We start from the raw sequence: 25,287 nt of genomic DNA, 5'->3' as shown, positions 1-25,287 counted from the left end.
ACATCGGGATTTGTTTCGGTTTGACTCGGATTATCGGTTTGGTGCTGTTTATCGGTTTTCTTTGTACACCCCTATATGAAAGCATGGGTAACGACCATCCAAACAGCCCATAAGTTGAGTGTTTTGTGTCGTTTGAAAATTTAGTTCACTGTACTAGGGTAAAATTACCCGCACCGATATTTACATCAAATCATACGAATGGGTATGGGTAATCTTGTCCTGAAAAATCAAAAGCATTTAATTTTGGAAATAGCTACTTTTTTTCAGCCTAAACTTAAATGCTGAAAAACAACTTTTACTACTACTCAGAAGTACTTATTTCTTCGCAAGAAGTTTGGCCAAACAACTTCATTCTCTAAATTCTAAATGTTATTTTTTTTTGGTTTGAAATCAGAAGCTTTGGCTAAACAGGCTTATTAACCCATTGAATTTCCACAAGAAAGAACACATCACATCTATTGGGTTGCCCCACACAAACAAAGGACGATTACAAGGATCAAATTTAGACTTATTATCGCAACTCAAAACATAGACAACTAGTAGAGTTCTAAGTTCTATTTTTCCTGGGACAAACAGCCAAGCATGACCACCAGCACCCAGTTGAGGTAAAGAAACACATGAACTTCTATCATGAAAATTTACAACAATAATTCATAAAAACCCAATCAAAAGTACATCCAACATGGTATGAGAGTCAGCTCACATATATTGGTGGAAGGTTCAAACCCCTCAATTTAACAAGCAAATCGTTGTACTTTGTATATCGTATATCGTTGTAATTTGTATGCATACAGGATTGTGAATCAGTAAAGAGAATTATAGGTACGACATGTTGCAAAAATGCATACTATGCATATCAAAAGTGAAGGGAGAAGAGTAACATTCAAGAGCTTGCTCTGCCCTAAATATCCACCAAGTGTTATAGTTACATCAGCAATCACCCGAGCAATTGTGCCAGCTTCTGTGGATAAGAGACCTCCATTGTAGGTTCCCCGGGAAAGCCTTGATGACATTACTCGAGAGAGAAGAGATAAATTTACACCTGGAAGTCATCATCCAAATCATAAAACTTTAGAATGCAAAATGGCGTAAAACCAATAAAATTTCACCGTTACGCCTTCCCTAATTTTGTTAAATGTCAACGGAGTTAGCAATTCTTTTGATAACCGAGAAATCCCCGAGGAGCAGTGATGCATATTTTGAAACTCAGTGGATAATTGGTCCGCCCCTCTACTCTTTCTCCGCTTAAATGGCAGGCTTTTGTCTATACTAGGGTAAGCGTTGGTAAATACTGTTTTAGCACAAACTAACAACTTCCTTAGGTTGTGATGGAATGTATGCTAATCTTGTGACTCATTTGGTAGAAAGAACTGTATAATTGTGCTTTAACTCAATTATGCACTGCACTAGTTAAAAGGCAAAAACTACAAATCAAAAGTATTAACAGAACATAGTATGTTTACGGCATTGCTCCAATCGGGATTAGCTAGAGACTAGGATGCAGCATATCTATCTTCCTACCACCAAAGAAGTGTTATAAATAGCTATGATATTGTCCACTGCAGTAATAATACACCCCAAAAAAGCAGAGGACAAGTCCAAGCTTAATAGTAACAATACATTATGTTCTCTTCCACCAGGTTTTCTCTTGAGCATAGGAACTAAATTATTCTTTGTTATCATCACGATAGGTTCTACTGAGAATTAAGAACCAAGTACGTTTCTCAGGGAGGAAAATAAAGGGAAAGTAGAGATCACACCTTCTAATACTTCAGCAGATACAAACAATAGGAGGCCTGAGCAGACATACTGTGGTACCGAATACGGGATTACAACATTAAAGCTCAGGAGTATACCGAGACAAACCATGATTTCAGATGCCAGCAAAAGTTGCCTGCAGAGAGGACAAACGTATCATCATATTCTCATGGCAAACATTCGACATGATAGAGCATAAATTCCAATGACGAACATTCAACATGATAGAGCATCGTGAATTTTCACAGGCTTGACTTGCTTTCTGTAGTAAGATTGTTCCACTTTAATATAGTTTAATGCACTAATCGTGAAGAAATCGTCAGAGTTTTCGAAACTAGGAATAACACGATGAGACTTCTTAAAATTCTATAATAAATTAATGCAACATAACTGCTAAACCGTTTTGTTTTTCATTTTCTAGGCAAAGCATGAGTAATATCCAATATGTGCAGAAGCATTTGATCAATCAGTCAATCATCTATGCCTTATTTCCAAACTAGTTCAGAACGGCTATAAAAATACACGCATAAGCATTCTAGCAAGAAACTTGATGTTGTTTGCAAACATGAAGGCTCAAAAAAACTAAAAATGCTACAGTTAAGTAATCCTTCTAATAAATTAAATACTATCCGCTAACAACATTCCATTGCAAGCAAAGCACATCTACTACATTTTCAGAATAGTCTCCATCAGTTACACATTGGCAAATCTGTATATAGCCAAATAGTCATGTTTATAGCATCCAGAAAATAAGCTTCAAAAATATGTTCTTGTTTCAAGATAGATTACCTGTCCTGAAAGATGTTACTTATGTAGCTCCCAACAACAACATTTACTGGAAGAACTGTGAGGCCCAAACATGCAAGAAATATTGCGACAGTGCTCGTTGACCAGCTAAAGTAATATGCCGTGATGACACTAGATGCTGAAAGTAAAATCTCCATAGCATATTTCAGCATAAAATAGATTAATAATTGAACCTGCATCAAGGAGTAACATGAATGGTCATTGGTTAGTATAATTGTTAATAGCGCAACCAAACGACAGATAACATAATGTGATGTTGGGCAGCAAGTAAAAAGCGGTCCATCCTTTTTGTTTGTTTTTCCCTTTTCTTGGTGGTTCTAAGGGGATGTTGGCATTGCTCAACTGGATTTTCAAACCAATGCACTTGATTTCTATCTCACTTCTGCAGTTCTCAAGCAACACAGTTATCTGTTAATTACTAACTTGTATCCTATATAGCCCCTCCAAAATAACAAGTTTAAAACTAGAATGGAGATTCTGTTATCAGTATGTGTTTCTCCACTTAACGCGATGAATAGCAATAAAGGATGTGACTCTTTAAAAGTTGATAGATAAAGAGGAAATATAAAAATAGATAAAAGTTTTACAAGGAACTATGTCAGAAGTGGTAGAAAAAGTTTTCTCATTTGATTAGTATCTGTAGACTACCAATGCCCCAAAAGGAGCTTGTTAAGGCTTTAGTTGGAGCTTCAAGTCAATCATTAGCATGATTTGTTGATTTCAACCAAGAAAATCTTATGCATCTAAATTATGCACCGTATTCAATGTGACACGTGCATGGCACCATGATTATCCTATAGGGTGCCATTATAGGCTGTATCCACCTAAGTTGCTCCGACATGGCAATTTAGGTGCCGCACCCGTGTCGACACGACACTATTATGAGTGTGGGTATGGGATCCGTGCCGGATCTGGTCAAACAATCTTGGGTACTTTGACCACGATGGACAGAAAAATTCGAAACGAGATACAATTTGATTCCCGAAATCAGAACCAAACTAATGAAGAAAATAGCATACCTTATCTAGGAAATTAATCCTTTATTATCTACAACTTGAGAATAAAAAAAAAAACTCCACACTTTACAAGCTATACGTAAGTATTCCTCAAAATTTCTCATATTTTAGAGATATTTTTATTTTTTTTTACTTTTTTGAATGATTGTTTGCCGGATCCCCGCACCCATATCCATAATAGGATCTGTATCCCCGAATCTTAGAATTTACATCTTGAAGGATCGGACCTCTAGATCTGCACCCGTGTCCGAGCAACTTAGGTACCCACAATCCTTTTTCCTTCTTTAACACCATGATCTATCTCTTTAAAGACAAATAATTTCAAACAACAAGCAATATTAGGGAAGCAAGTGCACCGGATCAGTGGGTTGATGCCCAATAGACAAATTGCCATTGAACAGTAAAAGCATCTAATTCCACTGGACTACTCTTTTACCCATAAAGCAAAAAAGAATATTACTCGCACATGAACCTTGGAAAGATAAAGGATCTCCACATACCTTCACAGAAGGAGTCAGCAATCTATATGCTTCTACTATGGAGTTGGCTGGACGACGAGACTCCTCGGGAGCTTCTTCACTGCCATCACATTCTTGGTCACCTTCATTGTCTTGTTCATCACCAACTGATTTTAAAAGCAATGGTTGCACAACACCCTTTTCAAGGGCATCGCTTTCTACTGGTATCAAAAGTTTTAATCAGAAGCATTTAAAGAAAACTCTTGTTTTACCAAAAAGACAAGAGTGGGTTGCTCTAGTGGTGAGCACCCTTCACTTCCAACCAAGAGGTTGTGAGTTCGAGTCACCCCAAGATCAAGATGGGGAGTTCTTGGAGGAAGGAAGAATCGGGTCCATCGGAAACAACCTCTCTACCACATGATAGGGGTAAGGTCTGCGTACAAACTACCCTCCCCAGACCCCACTAGTGGGATTATACTGGGTTATTGTTGTTGTTTGTCTTGTTTTACCAACAATACCATGGTTTCTCTTGAGGCTACAAGAGTATAGAGCCTAAGTCTCTATAGGGACTGTGCTCTCGCAAGCCTATGGCGCAACTAAAAGACGAGGAATTTAGCATGATAATTATTCAACCGAAAGACCAAAACTCCAAATGCATCACTTCGTTTCTGTACTTCACCTTGCTCCCACATAACTTAGGAGCTTACAGTTTCAATTATTTAGTCGTGCAGCAAAATTTGAAATTAAAAGTTTGGCATTCCCCCTGTTTCTGTTGAGTGGTGTCAACTTAGTTTGAGGATAACAGAGAGAATGAAGGGGAAAGAAAAATTTTCAAGCACTTATATCGGCATTTTTGGAATTAAGACCACAAGTGACAGCATTGATAATAAAAACAAAAAGCTGAACTTACCAGCATTAGATTTCCGAGGAACATTGTTTACTTCAGTCTCTTGAGCAGGTTCTCTAAAAGAGATCCACAACCATACCAAATAGATTAACCATGAAAAAGCCATAACCCAACCAGGCAAAGTATCTTGATTGAATGTTAACTTGTAAATCTTAAAATTTGTCTGAAGTAGCCCAGCAATTGCAGGGCCACATGCCATTCCAAGTGCACTAGCACTTACAAAACCTGCTGAAGCCTGCATCCGGATTTTAAGTGGCACACAGTCACTGATGTAACGTCGGTTCACTGCTCTGGCGGAACCCAAACTGCAATTCAGAAGATGAGAAAAGCCAGATCTTGTTAACTTATAGTCAACTGCAAATTGCTTTTAGAATATCACAGTAACCTCCCAAAAACACAGACAACAATGACACTGAATTATGTTGTAAAAATGATAAAGCAGATGATGCTACTCAAAATCAATTGTTTGTGAGAATTTATTGGTTCGTATAATCTTTAGTGTTCCATTGAAATTAGTTGCTTCACATGGTACCCAGAAAAGATGTTTTAGTTTTGGTAGTCCTCAATAATTGACCAACTTCTTGGCCTATGTTGCCGCTGAAATCTTTTAAGTTGTGCAAATGTTTGACCAGAAGATTTCTTTAGAGGTCCACAGTCCACTCTCTCCATTCTAGCGCTATTGTTCTCGATGAGAAATCACCCAAAAGGTAGATCTTTTTTTCCTTTGCGAAGATACAGGTAGGAACTTCCCATTTAGTTCTGTTTTTGGAAGTTTCAGAGATAGCTTCTCTAAATTAGCTTTAAAATTCTATCCTCAACAGTTAGATCAGAATCTTGGAAATGTGGCTACAGTATCAAGAAGATGGAAATTTTTTATTTCGGCTGGTTGGATGAAAGGGGCATTTATAATCAAGAACCGACGTGCAAAGTATTTAAGATGAATAAATAAATTAATGAATTTCCTCAACTACTAACATATAGAGACATAACATTAACAGTAGTCCATTTTTTGCTTTGAAAATTGCTGAATATATCAACAAGGGCATAAAAGTAAGACACAATAAACTGTCCACCTAACATCCTTCTCCCAAAGTATAGGAAAGAAATATCTCAAGTAATTGTGATGAGTGTTGCATGCATGCAAACTTGCACAGATGTTTTCGCACAAAGAGGGGGTGGAGAAAGAGTTACCCGCAAAATATACGACCGAGAAGGAGAACTGGTATTGATTTGAGATCATAGGCCAATGCATACATCACATTCCCCACAAAAAGAACTATACTGCTAAATACCAGAGGTCTGAAGTAAGACCTGTTTGACCAGGCACTGAAATACACAGAAGAAAAGACCTGTGCAACAGCCATGGCTCCAATCACAATTCCACAAACTGTTGCAGCAGCACCAAGGCTCATAGAATAATCATCGGCTGTTGGAACAACGATATATGTATTGATCATATAAAGGAATGTATTTGCCAGGTTCAAGAGGAGTGACATAAAATGGTATCTCTGATCATCAACATGTTCCTCAACAGGAGTAGGTAACTCTTCTAGCATGATAAGTGAACGTTGGACCGAAAAGTTAAGGAAGGTAGTTGAGTAACCTAATCTATCAATAGCTGCTTCCATTGCATCAACGACGGGCTCCTGCAAAATGACTTTATACCATATAAGAATATAATAGAGCATAACCAGAATTTTACTAGCCAAAAAAACATAATGTTAACAAAACCTAAACAAAAACCTAAAAGTTGATTAAAGGAAGTAGGCGAAAACCTGAAGTGGAAGAGCAGGCTGATCATAAATTGACAAGTAGCTTCCCTCACGGTCCTGAAGGTCTGCAAGATTACGAGATATTGCTCCAACAACTGCCCCTAATCCCTGCAATTTTCATTATTGGTCAGTGACACCCACTGGGCTACTGACACGGACCGCTTGCTTTAGGTCAAAGAGAGCTATCAAATTTGTTAAGGCAATCAACATTTCCTCATTCATGTTTGATTAAGAACGAATGCTGCTGTAATGAGTAATGACTAGGTTATATTTTTTTCTGCTTAAAGAAGTATTCATTAGAGAGAAACTTTAGACTAAGTGTAAAACTTATGTAGTAGCAACAGCAGCTTTATCATCAGAGGAAGAGACTAGTAGTTGAGTTTAGCATAGTACCACATGCTTGAAGACTTGCTGAAGTTGGGAATATGGATGATTTGCCCGGGTTTTGACATAGTAATCAGTGAATCTATAGCCAAAACGTTTGTCAAATTTCTTAAGGATCTTCCGCAATCCAATGGCATTTATTTCAACAAAAAAAAGAAGCTTTAAAAGATCACGCCCCACATATCTATAAGCTTCTCGTAGCTCAGTTACTTTGGATAAATCAGGTTGTTCTTGAAGAGAATCTTGCTGTTCATTGAGTTCAGATATCCTGCTTGCAAGTACTCCTTGTTGTTCCAACAAAAATAGAACAACTTTCTCAATCTGCAAATGACCAAGATAAATAAATGAGCTCTTATACATCGGTACTCTAAAATATACCAGGAAAATTCTTCCCTACAAAAAGAATCCTTCCAGTCAACCACTAAATGCCTAGATACTACAGGAGATTAAATTTATTTTCTTTTCTTTTTCTTTTTCTTTTTCCTGTTTCAATTTGCACTAGGCATGGATTGCTCAGTAAAGACAACCAGATATCTTTTTGAAAAAATAATGAGTAATCCACTGACGAGCATCAAAATCACTCCCAGGTCTTAATACAATAACATTCTTTCAAAACCTCTGATTATGAGGTTGACAAACTTCGGAACTTGATAAATTATTTCAGGAGGAACAAAATATTTAGTAAGATGAGACTGGATTGCAGCCTATTTGCTTGCACTTTCACCTCCACCACTTAGGTTAGCTGGTTAAGGGTTCATATTTCATCAACGGCCTTCCCTTTCTCCTCGTTCACAAGCCACACATGTCCTTAAACAAAATGTCTACTAAGATTTACTCACTCCGTTCCAAAAACAATTGTTGGGTTCAAAGTATGAAGGTCAAAACATCTCATTTTCAGTGTTGACCAGGATATTAATTTCTTAAATTTTTTGACATAAAATTTACATAACCAGAAATTACATAGAAGTACTATAAATCACCTTTTTTTATAGTTTAAGATATTTTGAAAATGGTTTAACTCCCCAAATAGTAACACTACCAAACAATTTAGGACTGAGGGAGTAGTAGATATTCACTTCACAAATTCATACCTCCTTGTCCAGCATCCTTGAGAAATCCTTAAGAACATATCGCTGATTGAGTGCTCCAGCCTGGATTTGATCAGTGTATTGCTTAACCTTCTTCTTCATTACTTTGTAATTGATATAGTATCTGAAAGTCCAAAATAATCCTTATCAATCAACATAACGTCGGAATTCAAACTATTTGTAGCTTTTATTTCCTTTCCATTCATCAAGTGGTAGTGGCCGATTTCTCTGTTTGCTCAATCACTTTGCTTCATATGAATTGAGGGAAGTTAACCCTGATCTCTTTTATTAGCACAAAACAACCAGAAGCAGAATTTGCTTTTCTTTTAAGCAATGTATCTTCTGTTAAGCAAGAATATGAGGTATGCCTCTTGAGCACAAACCTGTTTGCAATTCTCAGTGATAATGCTATTTTTTGATCAAATAACATTATCATTGAGAATTCCAACCAAGTTTATGCTCAAGAGGAAGATAGCATATACTTGAGTTTAACAGCCCGTTATTTCTTAAGCATAATTAGTTTTAAAAATAACACACTCAAAGATAGCTAAGTTGGAAGAAAAACTAAACATACACAAATGACAGATTTCAAGGAAATTAATCCTGCATAGTCCCCACACATATGAAGAAAAATTAAGCGAATATATACATTAAACCAAAAAAAAAAAAAGGATACAGAGACTAGGTCTATAAAAGAGATTGGACATACCCTTGCCATTCTTGGATTTGTCTTTCCTTCAACTTCTTCCCAAAAGCAACCATTTTTCACTGTAGTTACCTCAAAAAAACAGATGAAATAAATTGCAAATCAAAAGTTCTTGTGAAAAGATATTGTTTTCTGTGGACTATAGAGTTAAAGTATGTGACAGCTGGTTTAAGTCTTTGCTATGATGATTGAGAATCAAAATCCTCTTATATGTACATAGACGTGCATCAGAAAAATCATACTCCAGTAAATGATTGGGTTGACTTATCATGTCATCCTTACACCACTTATTAAAACGTAAAGCCAATTCAGATTGAAGGCGTTATTAATGCTTAAATTGATAGCGACTGACACATTTTGTCAATTTAATCTAACTGTATGAGATATTTCTCAAATGATCATCAATATCTTCTTCTTTTTTCTAAAAATATTTACTGAAATAATTATTGCCACTTTAAAATCAGTCACTGATAATGGTTATTCAAAAGATAAAGTTAATCAGAACAATATCAGTTAAAATATCACAACAATTTTTAATGTCAGCAAATAGAGCCATCTCTAACCTTTTTTCGGAACTCTTCTTAGCTGAATTTTACTGCTACTGGCCTACTGCTTTGCCGTCTCCTATTAATGGTCCAAATTTTGAGCTTTCCCATTTGAATATAGAGCCACCAATTGGTCAAAATCAGACACATAATTCTGAAGCTCATTATTATAAAGTGAGATCTTGGAAAAGCCCTTAAACCAGCGTGTAATATTTTTGACTTCAAAGCCTTCCGTAAAATGTTACTGTACCAACACGCTAAAATGCCAAGGTGTTTTATCTACTAAGGGGTAAAAAGTAAAAACAAGGTTTAAAGTTCCTAATTGGGTAAAACTTTAGGGATCTGTTTGGAAAGCCACGTGTATTACATTATAGTATAACTGCCAAACTGAGGTAGTAGTAACACATCCTGATAAATATAGTTAGTTAAATGTTTGTTTCTTAACGTGTAATTACAGTATAATTTTTATTATTATGTTTGGTTGGACGATAATTAAATAGTTTTTTAATTAACTTATAAATAAGTTTTAGGATGTGATAAGCATATATGCGATAATGTCAAAGTCACTTTGTCATTTTAAAAAGTTTGGCATGCCTAACTTAGAGCAAAGTCCTTCACCTTTTTAGTAGTTTATCTGCCATAATTCAAATTAATCGAGCCAATAAATTACCAATGTTAAACAAGGAGTCGAGAAGTAACATATTTCAATCACCTTTTTAGTACTAGTGTAGTTTTCGCAGGTAATCCATTCTCTTTTTTATGGAATATATGAATTTGGACCTTACAACAACAACAACAATCCAGTATAATTCCTACCCTGGGGTAGAGAGGCTGTTTCCGATAGACCCTCGGCTCCCTCCCTCCAAGAACTCCCCATCTTGCTCTTGGGGTGACTCGAACTCACAAACTCTTGGTTGGAAGTGAAGAATGATTACCACTAGAACAATCCACTCTTGTCAAATAATAGAGCGGACCTTAATAGCCAAATAATAGAAGATACTATAAGAACAATTCGACGAGAACCATGCATGTCCATGTTCCAATGACTCAGCTCTAGATCATTTCAGAATATTTAAATATAATCTTAATATGTTCCTATACGGCTATAGCTTTATATAAATTAATGAAGGTGTATCGTTGTCAATTATTGGTCAGCACATCAAAGAATTTACCAGCCATTAGAAAAGCAACTAAAAATCAATGCAAGTCGAGGCAAACCAAGATCAGATACATCACTATCAATAGAAACGGGTTAAAAATTTAAGTCGATTAACATCATAACATGCACACATTACACGCATTTGTGACATGTAAGGATTTAGTACAAATATATATTTTCTCGAGTTCTGAAGTGTACGTTATTATAATTCTGTATTGTTATAATAAATAATTAAACTTTATGAAAAAGCAAACAGAAAGTTAGTAATACTTGTTTAACGAAATAAATTCTAAAAAATAAAAAATAGTATAGGATAAATCGAGCCCACTGAATACACAGTGTGTCCTTAAGGAAATTATTCCCCTCAAGTACCTGAGGTGCTGGAATATATCCTCCCAGGATAGAACGATTTAACTCACCGGAGTATTGGTACCAAAACGCCGGTGAACAGCGAGTCACTCGAAGGCTGTAAAACACACTGGAATTTATTGTGCAGAAGAAGAAGAAGAAGCAGCAGCTCAGAAAATTTCGTAAGGAAAGATTGTGGGATTCAAACTCTATTTATAGAATTGCTGGCATTGTTTCTGAAAAGGTTTGCAACCTTTCAGAAACAACCATGGCTGTTGGAAAAGGGTTGTTTGAAATATTGCGGAAAAAATATGTTTAAAATAATCCGGGAAAGAAAATGGGCCTGACCGAATCCGAAGCCGAGCGAGCGACGACGACGACGGCGCGAGGCTTGCCTTTTTCTTAACTCTTTAAGAGCTAGAAGAAGAGCAATTATATATATACCCATCAAAAACCTTTTCTTCCTTCGATATGGGACAATATCCCTTTGCCAAGGAAAATTCAAATATTTCATTTTTCCTCCATTTCTCATTCACCCTCTTTAAGCTACACAAGCTTAAAATCCCAACAATCCCCCACATGAATAGGGAATGACTATAAAATAAAGGAATGCATGGATGCGTGTGTGTTTTACATGCAAGAATTAATTGCATCTGGATAAGTAGGTTTCCCTTTGAACTTTCCGTAGTGAACTTATATCGGATATACTCGGTCAATCGGTAGATTTGATATTTTTGAACCGTCGAGCTTTGTTGTATACCTAGACAACATAAGTCACACAATCAATCCTTAACCATCTATGGTTCTCACGGTTGTGTTCGTTTCAGCCATGAACACAACCTGGTTTCATGAGTGCTTAGAGAATGGGCCTTTACTTTCATTCCCCTTGAAGCGGCTTACACTTTACACTCACATAGGTGATTTCTAAACATGTAATCCTGTAGACACACTATCTGGTCATATCCTGCCAGACTTAGCAAATCATTAAAAAACCTTTAAGCTTTGTTGACTCATCAAAAAGCCTTAATGCTTTACCTCGATTTCTGAACATTGTCTTCATCACGAGAATGGGTTGAGTTATTTGACAATGTTGAACCGTCATTCATAACTTTGTTTGATCTCTTTGAACCTAGCTCGTGGGATCTCCAGTCTGCTAGGTAGAGTTACCGTCATGATGACTTGTCCTAGACCTTAACCCCATTCCCTTTGATGAATCTTTCAACTGCCTCTCTAGATAGGCCTTTTGTAAGTGGATCCGATACGTTATCTCTTGACTTTATGTAGTCAATTTGTGATAACACCACTAGAGAGTAGTTGTCTAACGGTATTGTGTCTCCGTCGTATATGACGAGATTTTCCGTTATACATAACGCTCACTGCCCTGCCTATTGCCGCTTGACTATCACAATGTATACAAATAGGTGCCAAAGGTTTGGGCCAAAATGGAATATCTTTCAAAAAATTCCGGAGCCATTCAGCTTCTTCACCGGCCTTATCTAAAGCTATGAATTCAGATTCCATTGTAGAACGGGCGATGCACGTTTATTTGGATGATTTCCAAGACACTGCTCCACCCCCAATTGTGAAAACATATCCACTTGTGAATTTAACTTCAGATGATCCAGTGATCCAATTTGCCTATATCCCTCGATCACGGAGGGATATTTGTTATAATGCAAAGCGTAATTTTAGGTATGTTTGAGATGCCCCAAAACTCGTTTCATTGCCATCCAATGTATGTGATTGGGATTACTTGTAAACCGACTCAGTTTACTAATAGCACATGCTATATCTGGTCGTGTACAATTCATGATATACATCAAACTTCCCAATACTCTTGTATAATCCAGTTGTGAGTCACTTTCACCTTCATTCTTTTAAAGTGCATAACTCACGTCAATTGGAGTCTTGGCAATTTTGAAATCCAAATACTTGAACTTGTCAAGTACCTTTTCAATGTAGTAAGACTGCGATAATGCTAAACCTTGTGGAATCTTGTGAATTCTGATTCCTAAGATCACATCAATAATTCCTAAGTCTTTCGTATCGAATTTGCTAGCCAACATGCGCTTAGTAGCATTTATATCTGCCATGTTTTTGCTCATTATCAACATGTCATCAACATATAAACAAGCAATGACTTCATGACCTGGAGTGTTTTTAATGTAAACACATTTGTCGCACTCGTTGATTTTAAACCCACTTGCCAACATTGTTTGGTCAAATTTGGCATGCCATTGTTTGGGTGCTTGTTTAAGTCCATAAAGTGACTTAACAAGTTTGCACACTTTCTTTTCTTTACCAGTTACCACAAAACCCTCAGGTTGTTCCATGTAAATCTCTTCCTCTAATTCTCCATTTAAGAAAGCTGTTTTAACATCCATTTGATTGATTTCAAGATCATACACGGCCGCTAGTGCCACTAACACCCTAATAGATATTATCCTCGTTACTGGCGAGTAAGTGTCGAAGTAATCAAGGCCTTCCTTTTGTCTATAACCTTTGACAACAAGTCTTGCCTTATATTTGTCAATAGTGCCATCAGCTTTCACTTTCCGTTTAAAGATCCATTTCGAACCTAAAGGCGTATTTCTCGGAGGAAGATCTATCAATTCCCATGTATGGTTATTCAAAATTGATTGAATCTCACTATTGACTGCCTCTTTCCAAAATGCTGAATCAGAAGATGACATAGCTGCTTTAAAAGTTTGAGGCTCATTTTCAAGCAAGAATATCACAAAATCTGGTCCAAAGGAAGTAGATGTTCTTTGACGTTTGCTATGCCTTGGATCTTCTATACTTGGAGTATTTTCCTTTGGTTCTTCTCGAGGTCGTTTAGGTCTTTCACTTAACGACTCACATTCAGTTTTATACGGATAGATGCTTTCAAAGAATTTAGCATTATCTGATTCCATTACTGTATTAACATGAATTTCGGGATTATCGGATTTATGAACCAAAAACCGACATGCTTTACTGTTTGTAGCATATCCAATAAAAACGCAATCAACAGTTTTTGGTCCGATTTTAACCCTTTCAGGTAAAAGAACTTGTACCTTTACTAGACACCCCCACACTTTGAAATATTTCAAGTTGGGTTTTTTTCCTTTCCATTTTTCATATGGAATAGATTGCGTTTTGCTGTGGGGTACTCTATTGAGTATTCAGTTAGCTGTAATGATAGCTTCGCCCCACAAACTCTACGGTAATCCGGAGCTTATTAATAAATAATTCATCATTTCCTTTAATGTCCGATTTTTCCTTTCCGTAATTCCATTGGATTGAGGTGTGTAAGGTGCAGTAGTTTGATGGATAATTCCATATTCCGAACATATTTCTGCAAATGAAAATTCATATTCTCCACCCCTATCACTTTTAATCATTTTGATATTTTTATTCAATTGATTCTCCAATTCATTCTTGTATTGCTTAAATGCTTCAATTGCTTCATCCTTACTATTAAGTAAATAAACATAACAATATCGAGTGCAGTCGTCAATAAAAGTAATAAAATACTTTTTCCCACCTCGAGATGGTGTCGACTTCATATCACAAATGTCAGTATGAATTAAGTCTAAAGGATTTGAATTCCTTTCAATAGACTTATAAGGATGTTTTACAAACTTAGACTCAACACATATTTGATATTTTGATTTATTACACTCGAATTTAGGCAACACTTCTAAATTAATTTAACTTCCGCAAGGTTTTGTAATTGACATGTCCTAAACGAATATGCCATAAATCATTTGACTCCAATAAATAAGAAGAAGCTGCAATTTTATTCATACTGTCAACAACCATTACATTTAGTTTGAAGAGGCCCTCTGTGAGGTAGCCCTTTCCAACATACATTTCATTCTTGCTTACAACAACTTTATCAGAAACAAATATAGATTTGAATCCATTCTTAACAAGCAAAGAAGTAGAAACTAAATTCTTCCTAATAGTAGAAACATGAAGAACGTTGTTGAGCGTTAACACCTTGTCGGAAGTCATCTTCAGGAATATCTTCTCATAACCTTCAATCTTGGCTGTTGCAGTATTTTCCATGGAAAGCTCTTCTTCGGGACCAACAGTAGAGTAAGTCGCAAATGCTTCATTGACAACACAAACATGTCGAGTGGCTCTAGAGTCAATCCACCACTCCTTCGGATTTCCAACTAGGTTGCATTCCGAAAGCATTGCACACAGATCATCAATGTCATCATTCTTCTCCACTATGTTGGACTGTCCCTTCTTCTTATACTTTTTCGGGAGACGACAATCAGGGGCTTTGTGACCGGTTTTTCCACAATTGTAGCAGCTGCCCTTGAATTTCTTTTTGTTCTGTTCCTTAGTCTGTCCAGAAGACCTCTTTCTCTTCTTACTTCTTGGAACAGTCTCCTCAACGATATTAGCTCCCATGATCGTTGAATTTCCACGAGACTTCTTCTCGTCTGTTTTGTTGTCTTCCTCAATCTTGAGACGAATCACAAGATCTTCCAACTTCATTTCTTTGCACTTGTGCTTAAGATAGTTCTTAAAATCTCTCCACGAAGGAGGCAATTTTTCAATCATTGCAGCCACTTGAAATGCTTCATTCACGACCATACCTTCAGCAATAAGGTCATGAAAAATAAGTTGAAGCTCCTGAACTTGGGTTCCAACAGTTTTACTGTCTATCATTTTATAGTCTAGAAATTTGGCAACCACGAACTTCTTCAAGCATGCATCTTCAATCTTGTACTTCTTCTCAAGTGCGTCCTATAATTCTTTCGGAGTATTCATCGCACTGTACACATTGTACAAGTCATCCTCTAAAGCGCTTAAGATATAACCTTTGCAATGAAAATCTGCCTGCTTCCACGCCTCAACAATCATGAATTTCTTGTTGTTCGGCATGTCCACAGCAGGCACTGGAGGTTCTTCACTAGTGTATTTCTGCATACCAAGTGTGGTAAGCTAGAAGAACATCCTTTGCTGCCATCCTTTGAAGTTGGCTCCGAAAAATTTTCTCGGTTTCTCTGCCGGTGGAACAACAGTTTGGCTTGACGAGGCTATCGTCGTTGTCGCAATAGTTGCAGAAGAATTTTCATTATCAATTGCCATTTCTCACTGTATACAACAGAAGAGTTCAATTAATGGTAAAATCAGAACAGTAAATAATACTGTTATTAACAAAAAATAGTATGTATAATAAATAAAACCTAAGTTTTTATATACTGTTTCACAGAAAAACGATGAAGTTTTTATGTTCTTCAAATCGTTTTATGAATTTCAATACTCTGATGAAATTTTTTATATCTTCAAATCAGAATAGTAAAATTCAGAAGGAGTAGAAAACCGCACAGGTTTTAATCTCCACAAACAAAATACAGAATATAATAAAATAATTTTCTTAAGAATGTTATAATTCTGTATTGCTGTAATACACAATTAAACTTTCTGAAAAGATAAAACAGAAAGTTAGTAATACTTGTTTAACGAAATAGATTCTGAAAAATTAAAAAAAAAAGGAATAAATCAAGCCCACTGAATACACAGTGTGTCCTTAAGGAAATTATTCCCCTCAAGTACCCGAGGTGCTGGAATATATCCTCCCAGGATAGAACGATTTAACTCATCGGAGTGTTGGTACCAAAACGCCGGTGAACAGCGAGCCACTCGAAGGCTGTAAAACACACTGGAATTTATTGTGCAGAAGAAGAAGAAGAAGAAGAAGAAGAAGAAGAAGAAGAAGAAGCTCAGAAAATTTCGTAAGGAAAGATTCTGGGATTCAAACTCTATTTATAGAGTTGCTGGCATTGTTTCTCAAAAGGTTTGCAACCTTTCAGAAACAGCCATGACTATTGGAAAGGGTTGTTTGAAATATTGGGGAAAAATTATGTTTAAAATAATCCGGAAAAGAAAATGGGCCTGACCGAATCCGAAGCCGAGCGAGCGACGACGACGATGGCGCGAGACTTGCCTTTTTCTTAACTCTTTAAGAGCTAGAAGAAGAGCAATTATATATATACCCATCAAAAACCTTTTCTTCCTCCGATATGGGACAATGTCCCTTTGCCAAGGGAAACTCAAATATTCCATTTTCTCTCCATTTCTCATTCACCCTCTTTAAGCTAAACAAGCTTAAAATCCCAACATACGTATTGTAGAGATGATATTGGATCCACTAAAAATATTGAATTTAGCGACAAGATTTTAGTCAAATGGTAATGAAAATAAGTAAAAATAGCATGGGCTAGCCAGTTTTCGGACTAGTAATTGAAAAATAGCAAGCGTTTGCAAAGTCATTAAAAAATAGTCACTATTTTGCTGCAACACGGACTGGTTCAGCATAATATATTGGAGATTGGTGCACCTGTGTATGAACTTACAACATATTATGCTGGAACTCCAACACGCGGAAAGTTCCAGCATAATATAGTGTAGATTGGAGTACTTGTGTATGAACTTCCAGCATATTATGCTGGGCCGGTATATTATACCGGAACTTCAGTATATTATACTGGAATATTTTCCGGATTTTGAACAGTGTTTTCGTTCAGATTTATCTTTACATGAAAAGTGACTAAATTTCGATTACTTTTGAATTTGTGACTATTTTTCAATTACCACTTGTAAATTTGACTATTTTTGAATTTCTCTATGAAAATAATAAAATATGGCTCGATGAATCAAATATCATGACTTGCAAGCATGGGCGAAGCTATGGGCCCAACGGATTTCATCTGAACTTCTTTTACTGAAAAATTATACCAGATCAATTTTTTTATTTTTTATTATGTATAAATAATTGATGGTGAATTCGTAATAAATTTGACTCAGCCGCTGCTTACTGAAAACGACGGAAACTTGACCAAAACACTGAAATGAATTAATATAGAATTCCAAATGTGATATGCATAAGATAATCAACTGTAGACGGTGCACTTATTTGTGGTAACCTTGCTTTGCCCATCTGGAAAAATTACCAAACCATGGATAAACATCGTTCGAATTCTTTACATTTTATAGTCCGTGGGCCGATATTGATTTTGGCCCTTTCACGTCTTCATTATTGGGTTAAGCCAAGATATTTAAGTTAAGATTCATTACAACAGGAGCAATAACAATTATTACTCCTCAATCTCAAACAAGTTCAGATGGATTATGTAAATTTTCACTGCTCACATTGCTCTATTTTTGGCTACAATTCATTATCAGTAACATTTTTATTACGTCATCTTTTTCTCCACGGGCACACCTCGCCTCCCCGTAGAGTCCAACTAAAGATGATGCTCATACGATTCTTTGGACTTCTATAGTAACCCCAAAATCAGCAAGGAATTGTGGAGTGGGTTGCGGTGGAAATGACACAAGGTAGCCACTTTTAATTATATTGTTTAAAATATATCTACAGTTTACAGTGTATTTAAAGATTAAATATTCGCTCAAATTTTAGGATACGACGTCCTTAAGTTTAAACCTCAAGATTCAAACTTTAGGACATCGTGTCCTAAAGTTCGAAAATTGTGTCCATAAATTCGAATCTTGTATCCTGAACTTTAAATTAGTAGTTCAAAAATTCAAGGCTCTTAGTCCTGAATTTCAAATTAGCAGTTCAGAAATTCAGGTTACTTAATCCTGAATTTCAAATTAGCAGCTCAAAAATTTAGGATACTAAGTCCTGAATTCCAAATTAGCAACTCAAAAATACAGAATATTTTGTCCTGAAGTTTGGATTAATTGGCTGATCTTTTATAACAACAACAACCCAGTATAATCCCACTAGTGGGGTCTGGGAAGAGTAGTGTGTACGCAGACCTTACCCCTACCCTAGAGTAGAGAGGCTGTTTCCGATAGACCCTCGGCTTCCTCCCTCCAAAAACTCCCCACCTTACTTTTGGGGTGACTTTATAGCAGGCTGAAAAATGGCTACTGGCGCCGTGCGTTGGGTTGGGTTTGATGCTTGGATCAAAAGTTTGGGCTAAAACTCAAAAGCCCTAATCCGAATCAGGATCAGGAGAGAGAGAGAAGGGTGGTGGCCAACAGGGACGGTCCGACGTATTTTGGGTCTAAAGCCAAACTTTAATGAGGGATCTTAATGTTTTTAATTTTTTTTATTAATTGAAGTCAATTTTTTTAACTTTTTTAAATACAAAGTTACTAATAATTTTCTTATAATCAATTGTCTTTCACCAATGTGTAGTAGAAAAATGTCTTGAAAAATTATCATTCGGAAAATTTGAGTCAGTTATTCTAATCGGTCCCTTTTTTACTAATAAATCTCTTAACTTTGTATCTACATTAGTCCATTGACTAGGATCATATATATTTATAGGAGTTGAATTATCTATTTCATTTATAAGCTCCTGATATTTTTGAGGATATATTTCCGACTTGTCACTTACTTGTTGTTTTCTACTTAAATATTATTAATTTTAGAATTATCTAACTCAATCGAATTACTAACTTGCTCATCTAGAGAACACTCTCCCAAATTTTCTGATTCAAGATTTTTATTATTCAATAAAAATTTATCAAGAGCACCTTTTTGAGTATTAGATTTTGAATTCTTCTTCTTTTCTTGAGTTTTTCATAACCAGATTCATACTTTCTATTTGACATACTTATCTACTAATAAATAATCTAAAAATGCACTAAATAGCAAAATATTAAATTTTAGATGAGAAAATAATAAAAAGATAGAATGATAGAACTTGGTTCAAGAACGGATAACTTGATAATTGATATCAAATTAAATTTTCTGCTCGAATATGCTTGTCGTAAGACTTGAATTATGTAAATAGAACGAACAAAAGCCACTCCACTATTTCTTGAATCAATACATTGAACTCTGAAGCTCCACAATAATGCTTGATCTTTGGCTATTGCATAATGGAGGCATGAATTAAAGAACAAAATATAAAAATATAATATAGTGCACACGTCTGTTTTCACTTTGCTCGAAAAAGTTGTAGTCCACTATCTCAAATTTATATTCTTTTTTTATGCAAACTTTTGACTTATTGTTTCACTTTATAGTTTTTTTTTAATTTATTTTATTTTATTTTATATATATATATATATATATATATAAAACTTAGGTATAATCAAAAAAATATTCCCATAAATGTGAGGCCTAAAGCAATTGCTTTACCCGCTTTATGGACGGCTGCGGCAAAACCACCCGTTTCAATGCAGTGCAATATAGTTTACTCGGTCCACCATGGACATAAGAGATGACAAGCAAATGCTGAAGTTCAAGTATATATAGCTACAAATACTAAAGTATCATTTTGAACAGTCATACTCTTCTTGTGAGATACAAATCTTTGTTACGGTGATTTATATCGATTCTTATAGGAAGTTTGATTTAATTTCCGCGTAAAAACATAATTTCGACCAAAAGTTTGCCCTGCTAACACAGTGTTTAGCTATCATTTATTTTAACCTTTTCAAAATTGCGGAGAAGATGATTTCTAGCGTTTGAATCAGAATTCATAAGGGTTTTAAAAGTATTGATTGTAATTTAGAATGCACTACTAGAAATTCGGTAAAAACCGACCAAAAAAACCGACCAACGTTGGTCGGTAATGGCAAAAAACCGACCAAAACGCGACCATTTACGTGTGGACGGTATTTTTGTGGTCGGAAAGGAATACCGACCAAAGTTGGTCGGAAATTACCGACCAACTTTGGTCGGTCAATTAAATTCAAAAAAAAATATTGCAAAAAAAACCGACCAAAGTTGGTCGGTTTTTTCCGACCAAAGTTGGTCGGTATTTTAATTATGTAAAAAAAAAATTCACCATCCGGGAATCGAACCGGGGTCTGTACTGTGGCAGAATACTATTCTACCACTAGACCATTTATATATTTTGTTTTAAGACTGTCTTTTATTTGATTTATACTCTTTAATCGTATTTTCGCACGAAAATAACCGACCAAAGTTGGTCGGTTTTTTTAAATGACCCGCCGAATTAACCGACCAATTTTGGTCGGTTTTTTTAATATTAATTTTTATTTATATTAATTGAAAAACCGACCAAAGTTAGTCGGTTTCTTGAAACATAAATTTCGCGGGACTCAAAAATAGTTTCCCGCATTTTTGCGCCAAAGAAAACCGACCAAAGTTGGTCGGTTTCGTAAAAAAAAAAAAAAAATTTTTTTGAAAAACCGACCAACTTTGGTCGGTTTTTTGGTCAGTTTTTTTACCGACCAAAGTTGATCGGTCGACCTTGATCGATTTTTGTCGAATTTCTAGTAGTGATGGCCAGAAATGGCTGGAAAGTGGGTTCGAATGAGGGAGGAAAAAAATGAGTTTGAGAAGAAAAAGAATAGTTTGAATTTGGAAAGGGCAAAAGCTGCCAGAAAATGAATCTGAATTTTGCGAGTGCTGGGAAATCATGCTTATCTTTATAACAAAAAAAGAGAAAAAAAGATGAAGACTACCGCCGGAAAATAATTCTTTTTGCAGAACTTCATATTTTCGTGGGAAGACCTCCGTTAATTTACACTCAATAACTTAAAAAATATAATGCGTTTGACCCATAAAACTTAAATTTTGATTTTTCCTCGCCACGAATGATTATATCTCATCATCTCTCTCTCTCTATATATATATATATATAAATTGAATTTGAATTAAAAGATAATTTTGAATTTATAGATAAAATTTTAAAATTTGAATTAAAATTAAAATTTAAAATTTATCTTTTTTTTTATCATGTTATCATACTTAATTCGGTTAGTGATCATATGCAATCATGTTAGGAACTTTTATTATCTTTTCTAATTATTTAAATATTACTTCACCTCTAGCAACAAAAAAAAAAAAAAATACTATTCCATATAACTATAAAACTCTTTCACATTTAAAACCCTATAATTATAATTCTGTAAAACACTATAGCTAGATTTGAATAAAGCGAATTTCTTTTAAAATAAATGTAATATGTAGGGTACACATCTATGTTTATCCAAATAACAAAAAAGAGTTTAAAAATCGAATAAAAGTTTACTTACATATATAATGAAGTAAACATACATGCTGGAGAAAGAAATATCACAAATATCAGTCAATATTAAAGAAAAATATTTTTTCTTTTCTTTTTGAAGAATATTTGTTTGAAGAGTCAATTTGTATAAATGGACATCAAACAAATAACAAAGCTTTGACTATACATGTCACGACCCGGAATTCTCACATTCGGGATCGTGATGGCGCCTAACATTTCACTTGCTAGGCAAGCCAACGTTAAAATATAATTAGCTATTTTAACATAATTTTAAATTAATTAATAACAAAGAAAACAAATGCGAAAATAAAATCTGAAATAAGGTGAATGATCCATATTAGATGCGATATCTAAAGGCCATCCCAGAATTTGGAGTCACAAGTGCACGAGCTTCTAGAATAATACAAACAAGGGTCTGAACGAAATAAAGTTGTCTGAAAGAAAGCACACAACTAAAATAAAATAGAAGGGGACTTCAGAGCTACGAACGTCGTGCAACTATACCTCAAGTCTCCATTGGTAGCTGAATCCGAGCAAGTCTATGGTACGCCGCTGGGACCAACTCCGAAAACTGCACCAGAAGTGCAGAGTATAGTATCAGTACAACCGAGCCCATGTACAGGTAAGTGCTGAGACTAACCTCGACGAATTAGTGACGAGGCTAAGGCGGGTCACTTACAATAACTTGTACGCAATAATAGTAACAACAACAATAATAATAACAGGAATAGTAGTAAGACTAGTAAATAATATTAATAATTAAAATCAATTCAGTAATCACAATCCCTCAACTTGTTTTCATTGTGGCGTGCAACTCGTTTCCCCAATATAAACTTTAAATAAGTCTGTTGCGGTGTGCAACCCGATCCCCCAATATAGAATTTAAATAAGTTTATTTGCGGTGTGCAACCCGATCCTCTAATATATTTACTTTTATTTCCCTTGCGGCGTGCAACCCGATCCCCAAATATATTTTAATAAATCATAAGTGTAATAAAAATTACTCCAATTAATACCACGTTCAATGAGAAACTATTAAGTATCAAGGCATACAATAATTATAATTTATTTATGAAACAAACAATGACAAGTAGCAATTAATTGTGGAAATCGATGAGAAAATAGGCAGTTTAATATCTAATATGCTAAAAGTCAAACAACAATTAAGACACATAAGTCAAATAAGCATGTAACAATTATTGCAGGAATTCAGGAATTAATATTTGACAAGGAATATGAGTGAAAGAATTATTATAACGATTAATTCATGTCTTAAAATAATTTAAGATATTTTAAATAATTAAGCAGACAATTAATTCGACAAAGTATAGGCACCCGTCACCTTGCCTATACATCATTACTCATGAAATTCTCATAGCAAATAATTCAAGGGTCCTATTCCCTCAAGTCAAGGTTAACCACGACACTTACCTCGCTTTGCAACCAAATTTCAAGAATCCAATAAACTTTTGCATCGTGAATTCGTGTCCGAAATCCTCAAATCTAGTCATAAATAATTCAATATACTCAATACAAATCGTAGGAATTAATTCCATATGGATTTACAAATTTTTCGGATAAAAATTTGAATTTTATTTTAAAACTCAACAATGGGACCCACGTATCGAATCCCAAAAAACTCGCAAAATCCGAACACCCGTTCTGATACGAGTTCAACCATATAAAAATTATCGAATTCCGACATCGGATTGGCTTTCAAATCTTCATTTTATATTTTTGGAAGATTTTATAAAAATCTTATTTTTTTTTCTTCCTTAAATTCACGAATTCATGATGTAAATGAGTATGAAATCATGAAATATAATCAATATAGGATAAGGAACACTTACCCCGATGTCCCCCCGTGAAAATTGCCGAAAACGCATCTTACCCGAGCTCAAAATCGAAAATGGTGGAAAATGGGACGAAATCCCATTTCCAGAACTTAAGTTCTGTTTGTCAAGATTTTTACTCATCGCAATCGCGGGAATTCGTTCTCGATCGCGTAGAACAATTTCTCCCTATCCATTTTACTATTCGCGATCGTGTATAATTCTTTGCGATCGCGAATCATGTTTTGGTTGCCCAGAATTTTGACTCTACGCGATCGCGCAAATGGTCATGCGATCGCGGAGAACATTTTCTCAACCTTACGCGATCGCGTACTGACTTTTGAGATCGCATAGCACAAATAGCGTGCCCAGCTTCTGCCTTCATTCCTTCTACGCGGACGCGACCCACTCTACGCGTTTGTAGTGCAGTGGGAGCTAACCTTCCGCGATCGCGTGCCTATCTTCGCGAACGCGAAGGGTAAAACTCACGGATCACAATTTCCTCTTCGCGATCGCGGGAATGGCTTCGCGATCGCGAAGCATCATGCACCAGATGACAACTGAAGCTCAAAATCCAGATTTTCTAAGTTCCAAACCACCCATAGCCTATCCGAAATTCATCCGAGCCCTCGGGGCTCCAACCCAAACATGCACACAAGTCCAATAACCTCGTACAAACTCGCTCGCGCGATCAAAACACCAATTTAACACCTAGAACTACGAATAGTACGCCAAATCAAATGAAATTTTTAAGAAAACTTTAGAATTTCTATTTTCATAACCGAACGTCCGAATCACGACAAATCAACTCTGTTTCTCACCAAATTCGACAGACAAATCATAAATCACATAACGGACCTATGAAAATTTTCAAAACTCGAATCCGGCCCCGATATCAATAAAAGTCAATTTGTGGTCAAACTTTGAAATCTTTAAGCCTTTAGGCTTCTAGTTTTTGCCAACTGGCGATAACTCAAGTTAGGGACCTCCAAATTAAATTCTGGGCATATGCCTAAATCCCAATTTACGATACAGACCTAATAGAACTATCAAAATACTGATCCGAGTCCATTTTCTCAAAATGTTGGCCAAAGTCAACTCAATTGAGTTTTAAGGTTCTATTTCATATTTTAATCTATTTTTCATATAAAAACTTTTCAAAAAATTATATGGACTGCGCATGCAAGTCGAGAAATAATGAATAGTGCTTTTTGAGGTCTTAGAACACAAAAATATTTATTAAATTTAAAGATGACCTTTTGGGTCATCACATTCTCCACCTCTAAAACAAACATTCGTCCTCGAACGGAGTTAGAAAAAGTACCTGAGCTGGTGAAAAGGTGTGTATATTTACTCCGCATGTCCGACTTGGACTCCAAGGTAGATTCTTCTACCGGCTGACCTTTCCATTGTACCTGAACTGAAGGATAACTCTTAGACCTCAACTGTCGGACGTGCTGTGCTAGAATAGCTACTGGGTCCTCTTCATATGTCAAATCTTTGTCCAATTGGACTGAGCTGA

General features: G+C 35.7%; 1 protein-coding gene across 2 annotated transcripts; it reads right to left on the bottom strand.

Annotated features, from left to right (window-relative positions):
- Positions 1–623: 623 nt before the first annotated feature.
- On the bottom strand, positions 624–9,614 carry LOC104087832 (SPX domain-containing membrane protein At4g22990-like). Of its 2 annotated transcripts, XM_009592394.4 has the most exons (11): positions 9,460–9,614; positions 8,900–8,958; positions 8,194–8,314; positions 7,112–7,423; positions 6,722–6,826; positions 6,138–6,592; positions 4,950–5,251; positions 4,082–4,260; positions 2,548–2,738; positions 1,761–1,894; positions 624–1,042 (listed from the first exon to the last, which is right to left on the bottom strand). In XM_009592394.4, exons 2-11 carry the CDS (start codon positions 8,950–8,952, stop codon positions 804–806), a joined length of 2,091 nt encoding a protein of 696 aa, XP_009590689.1. In that variant the 5' UTR covers positions 8,953–8,958; positions 9,460–9,614; the 3' UTR covers positions 624–803. The 2 variants fall into 2 exon arrangements, with proteins under 2 accessions (XP_009590689.1, XP_009590690.1); XM_009592395.3 differs by lacking the exon at positions 9,460–9,614 and having other exon boundaries at positions 4,082–4,257; positions 8,900–9,212.
- Positions 9,615–25,287: the final 15,673 nt, after the last annotated feature.

The sequence above is a fragment of the Nicotiana tomentosiformis genome, chromosome 12 (assembly GCF_000390325.3).
Source record: "Nicotiana tomentosiformis chromosome 12, ASM39032v3, whole genome shotgun sequence".
Lineage (NCBI taxonomy): Eukaryota > Viridiplantae > Streptophyta > Magnoliopsida > Solanales > Solanaceae > Nicotiana > Nicotiana tomentosiformis.
Note: the sequence above shows the minus strand (reverse complement) of the source record. Positions and strands in the feature narration are given on the sequence as shown.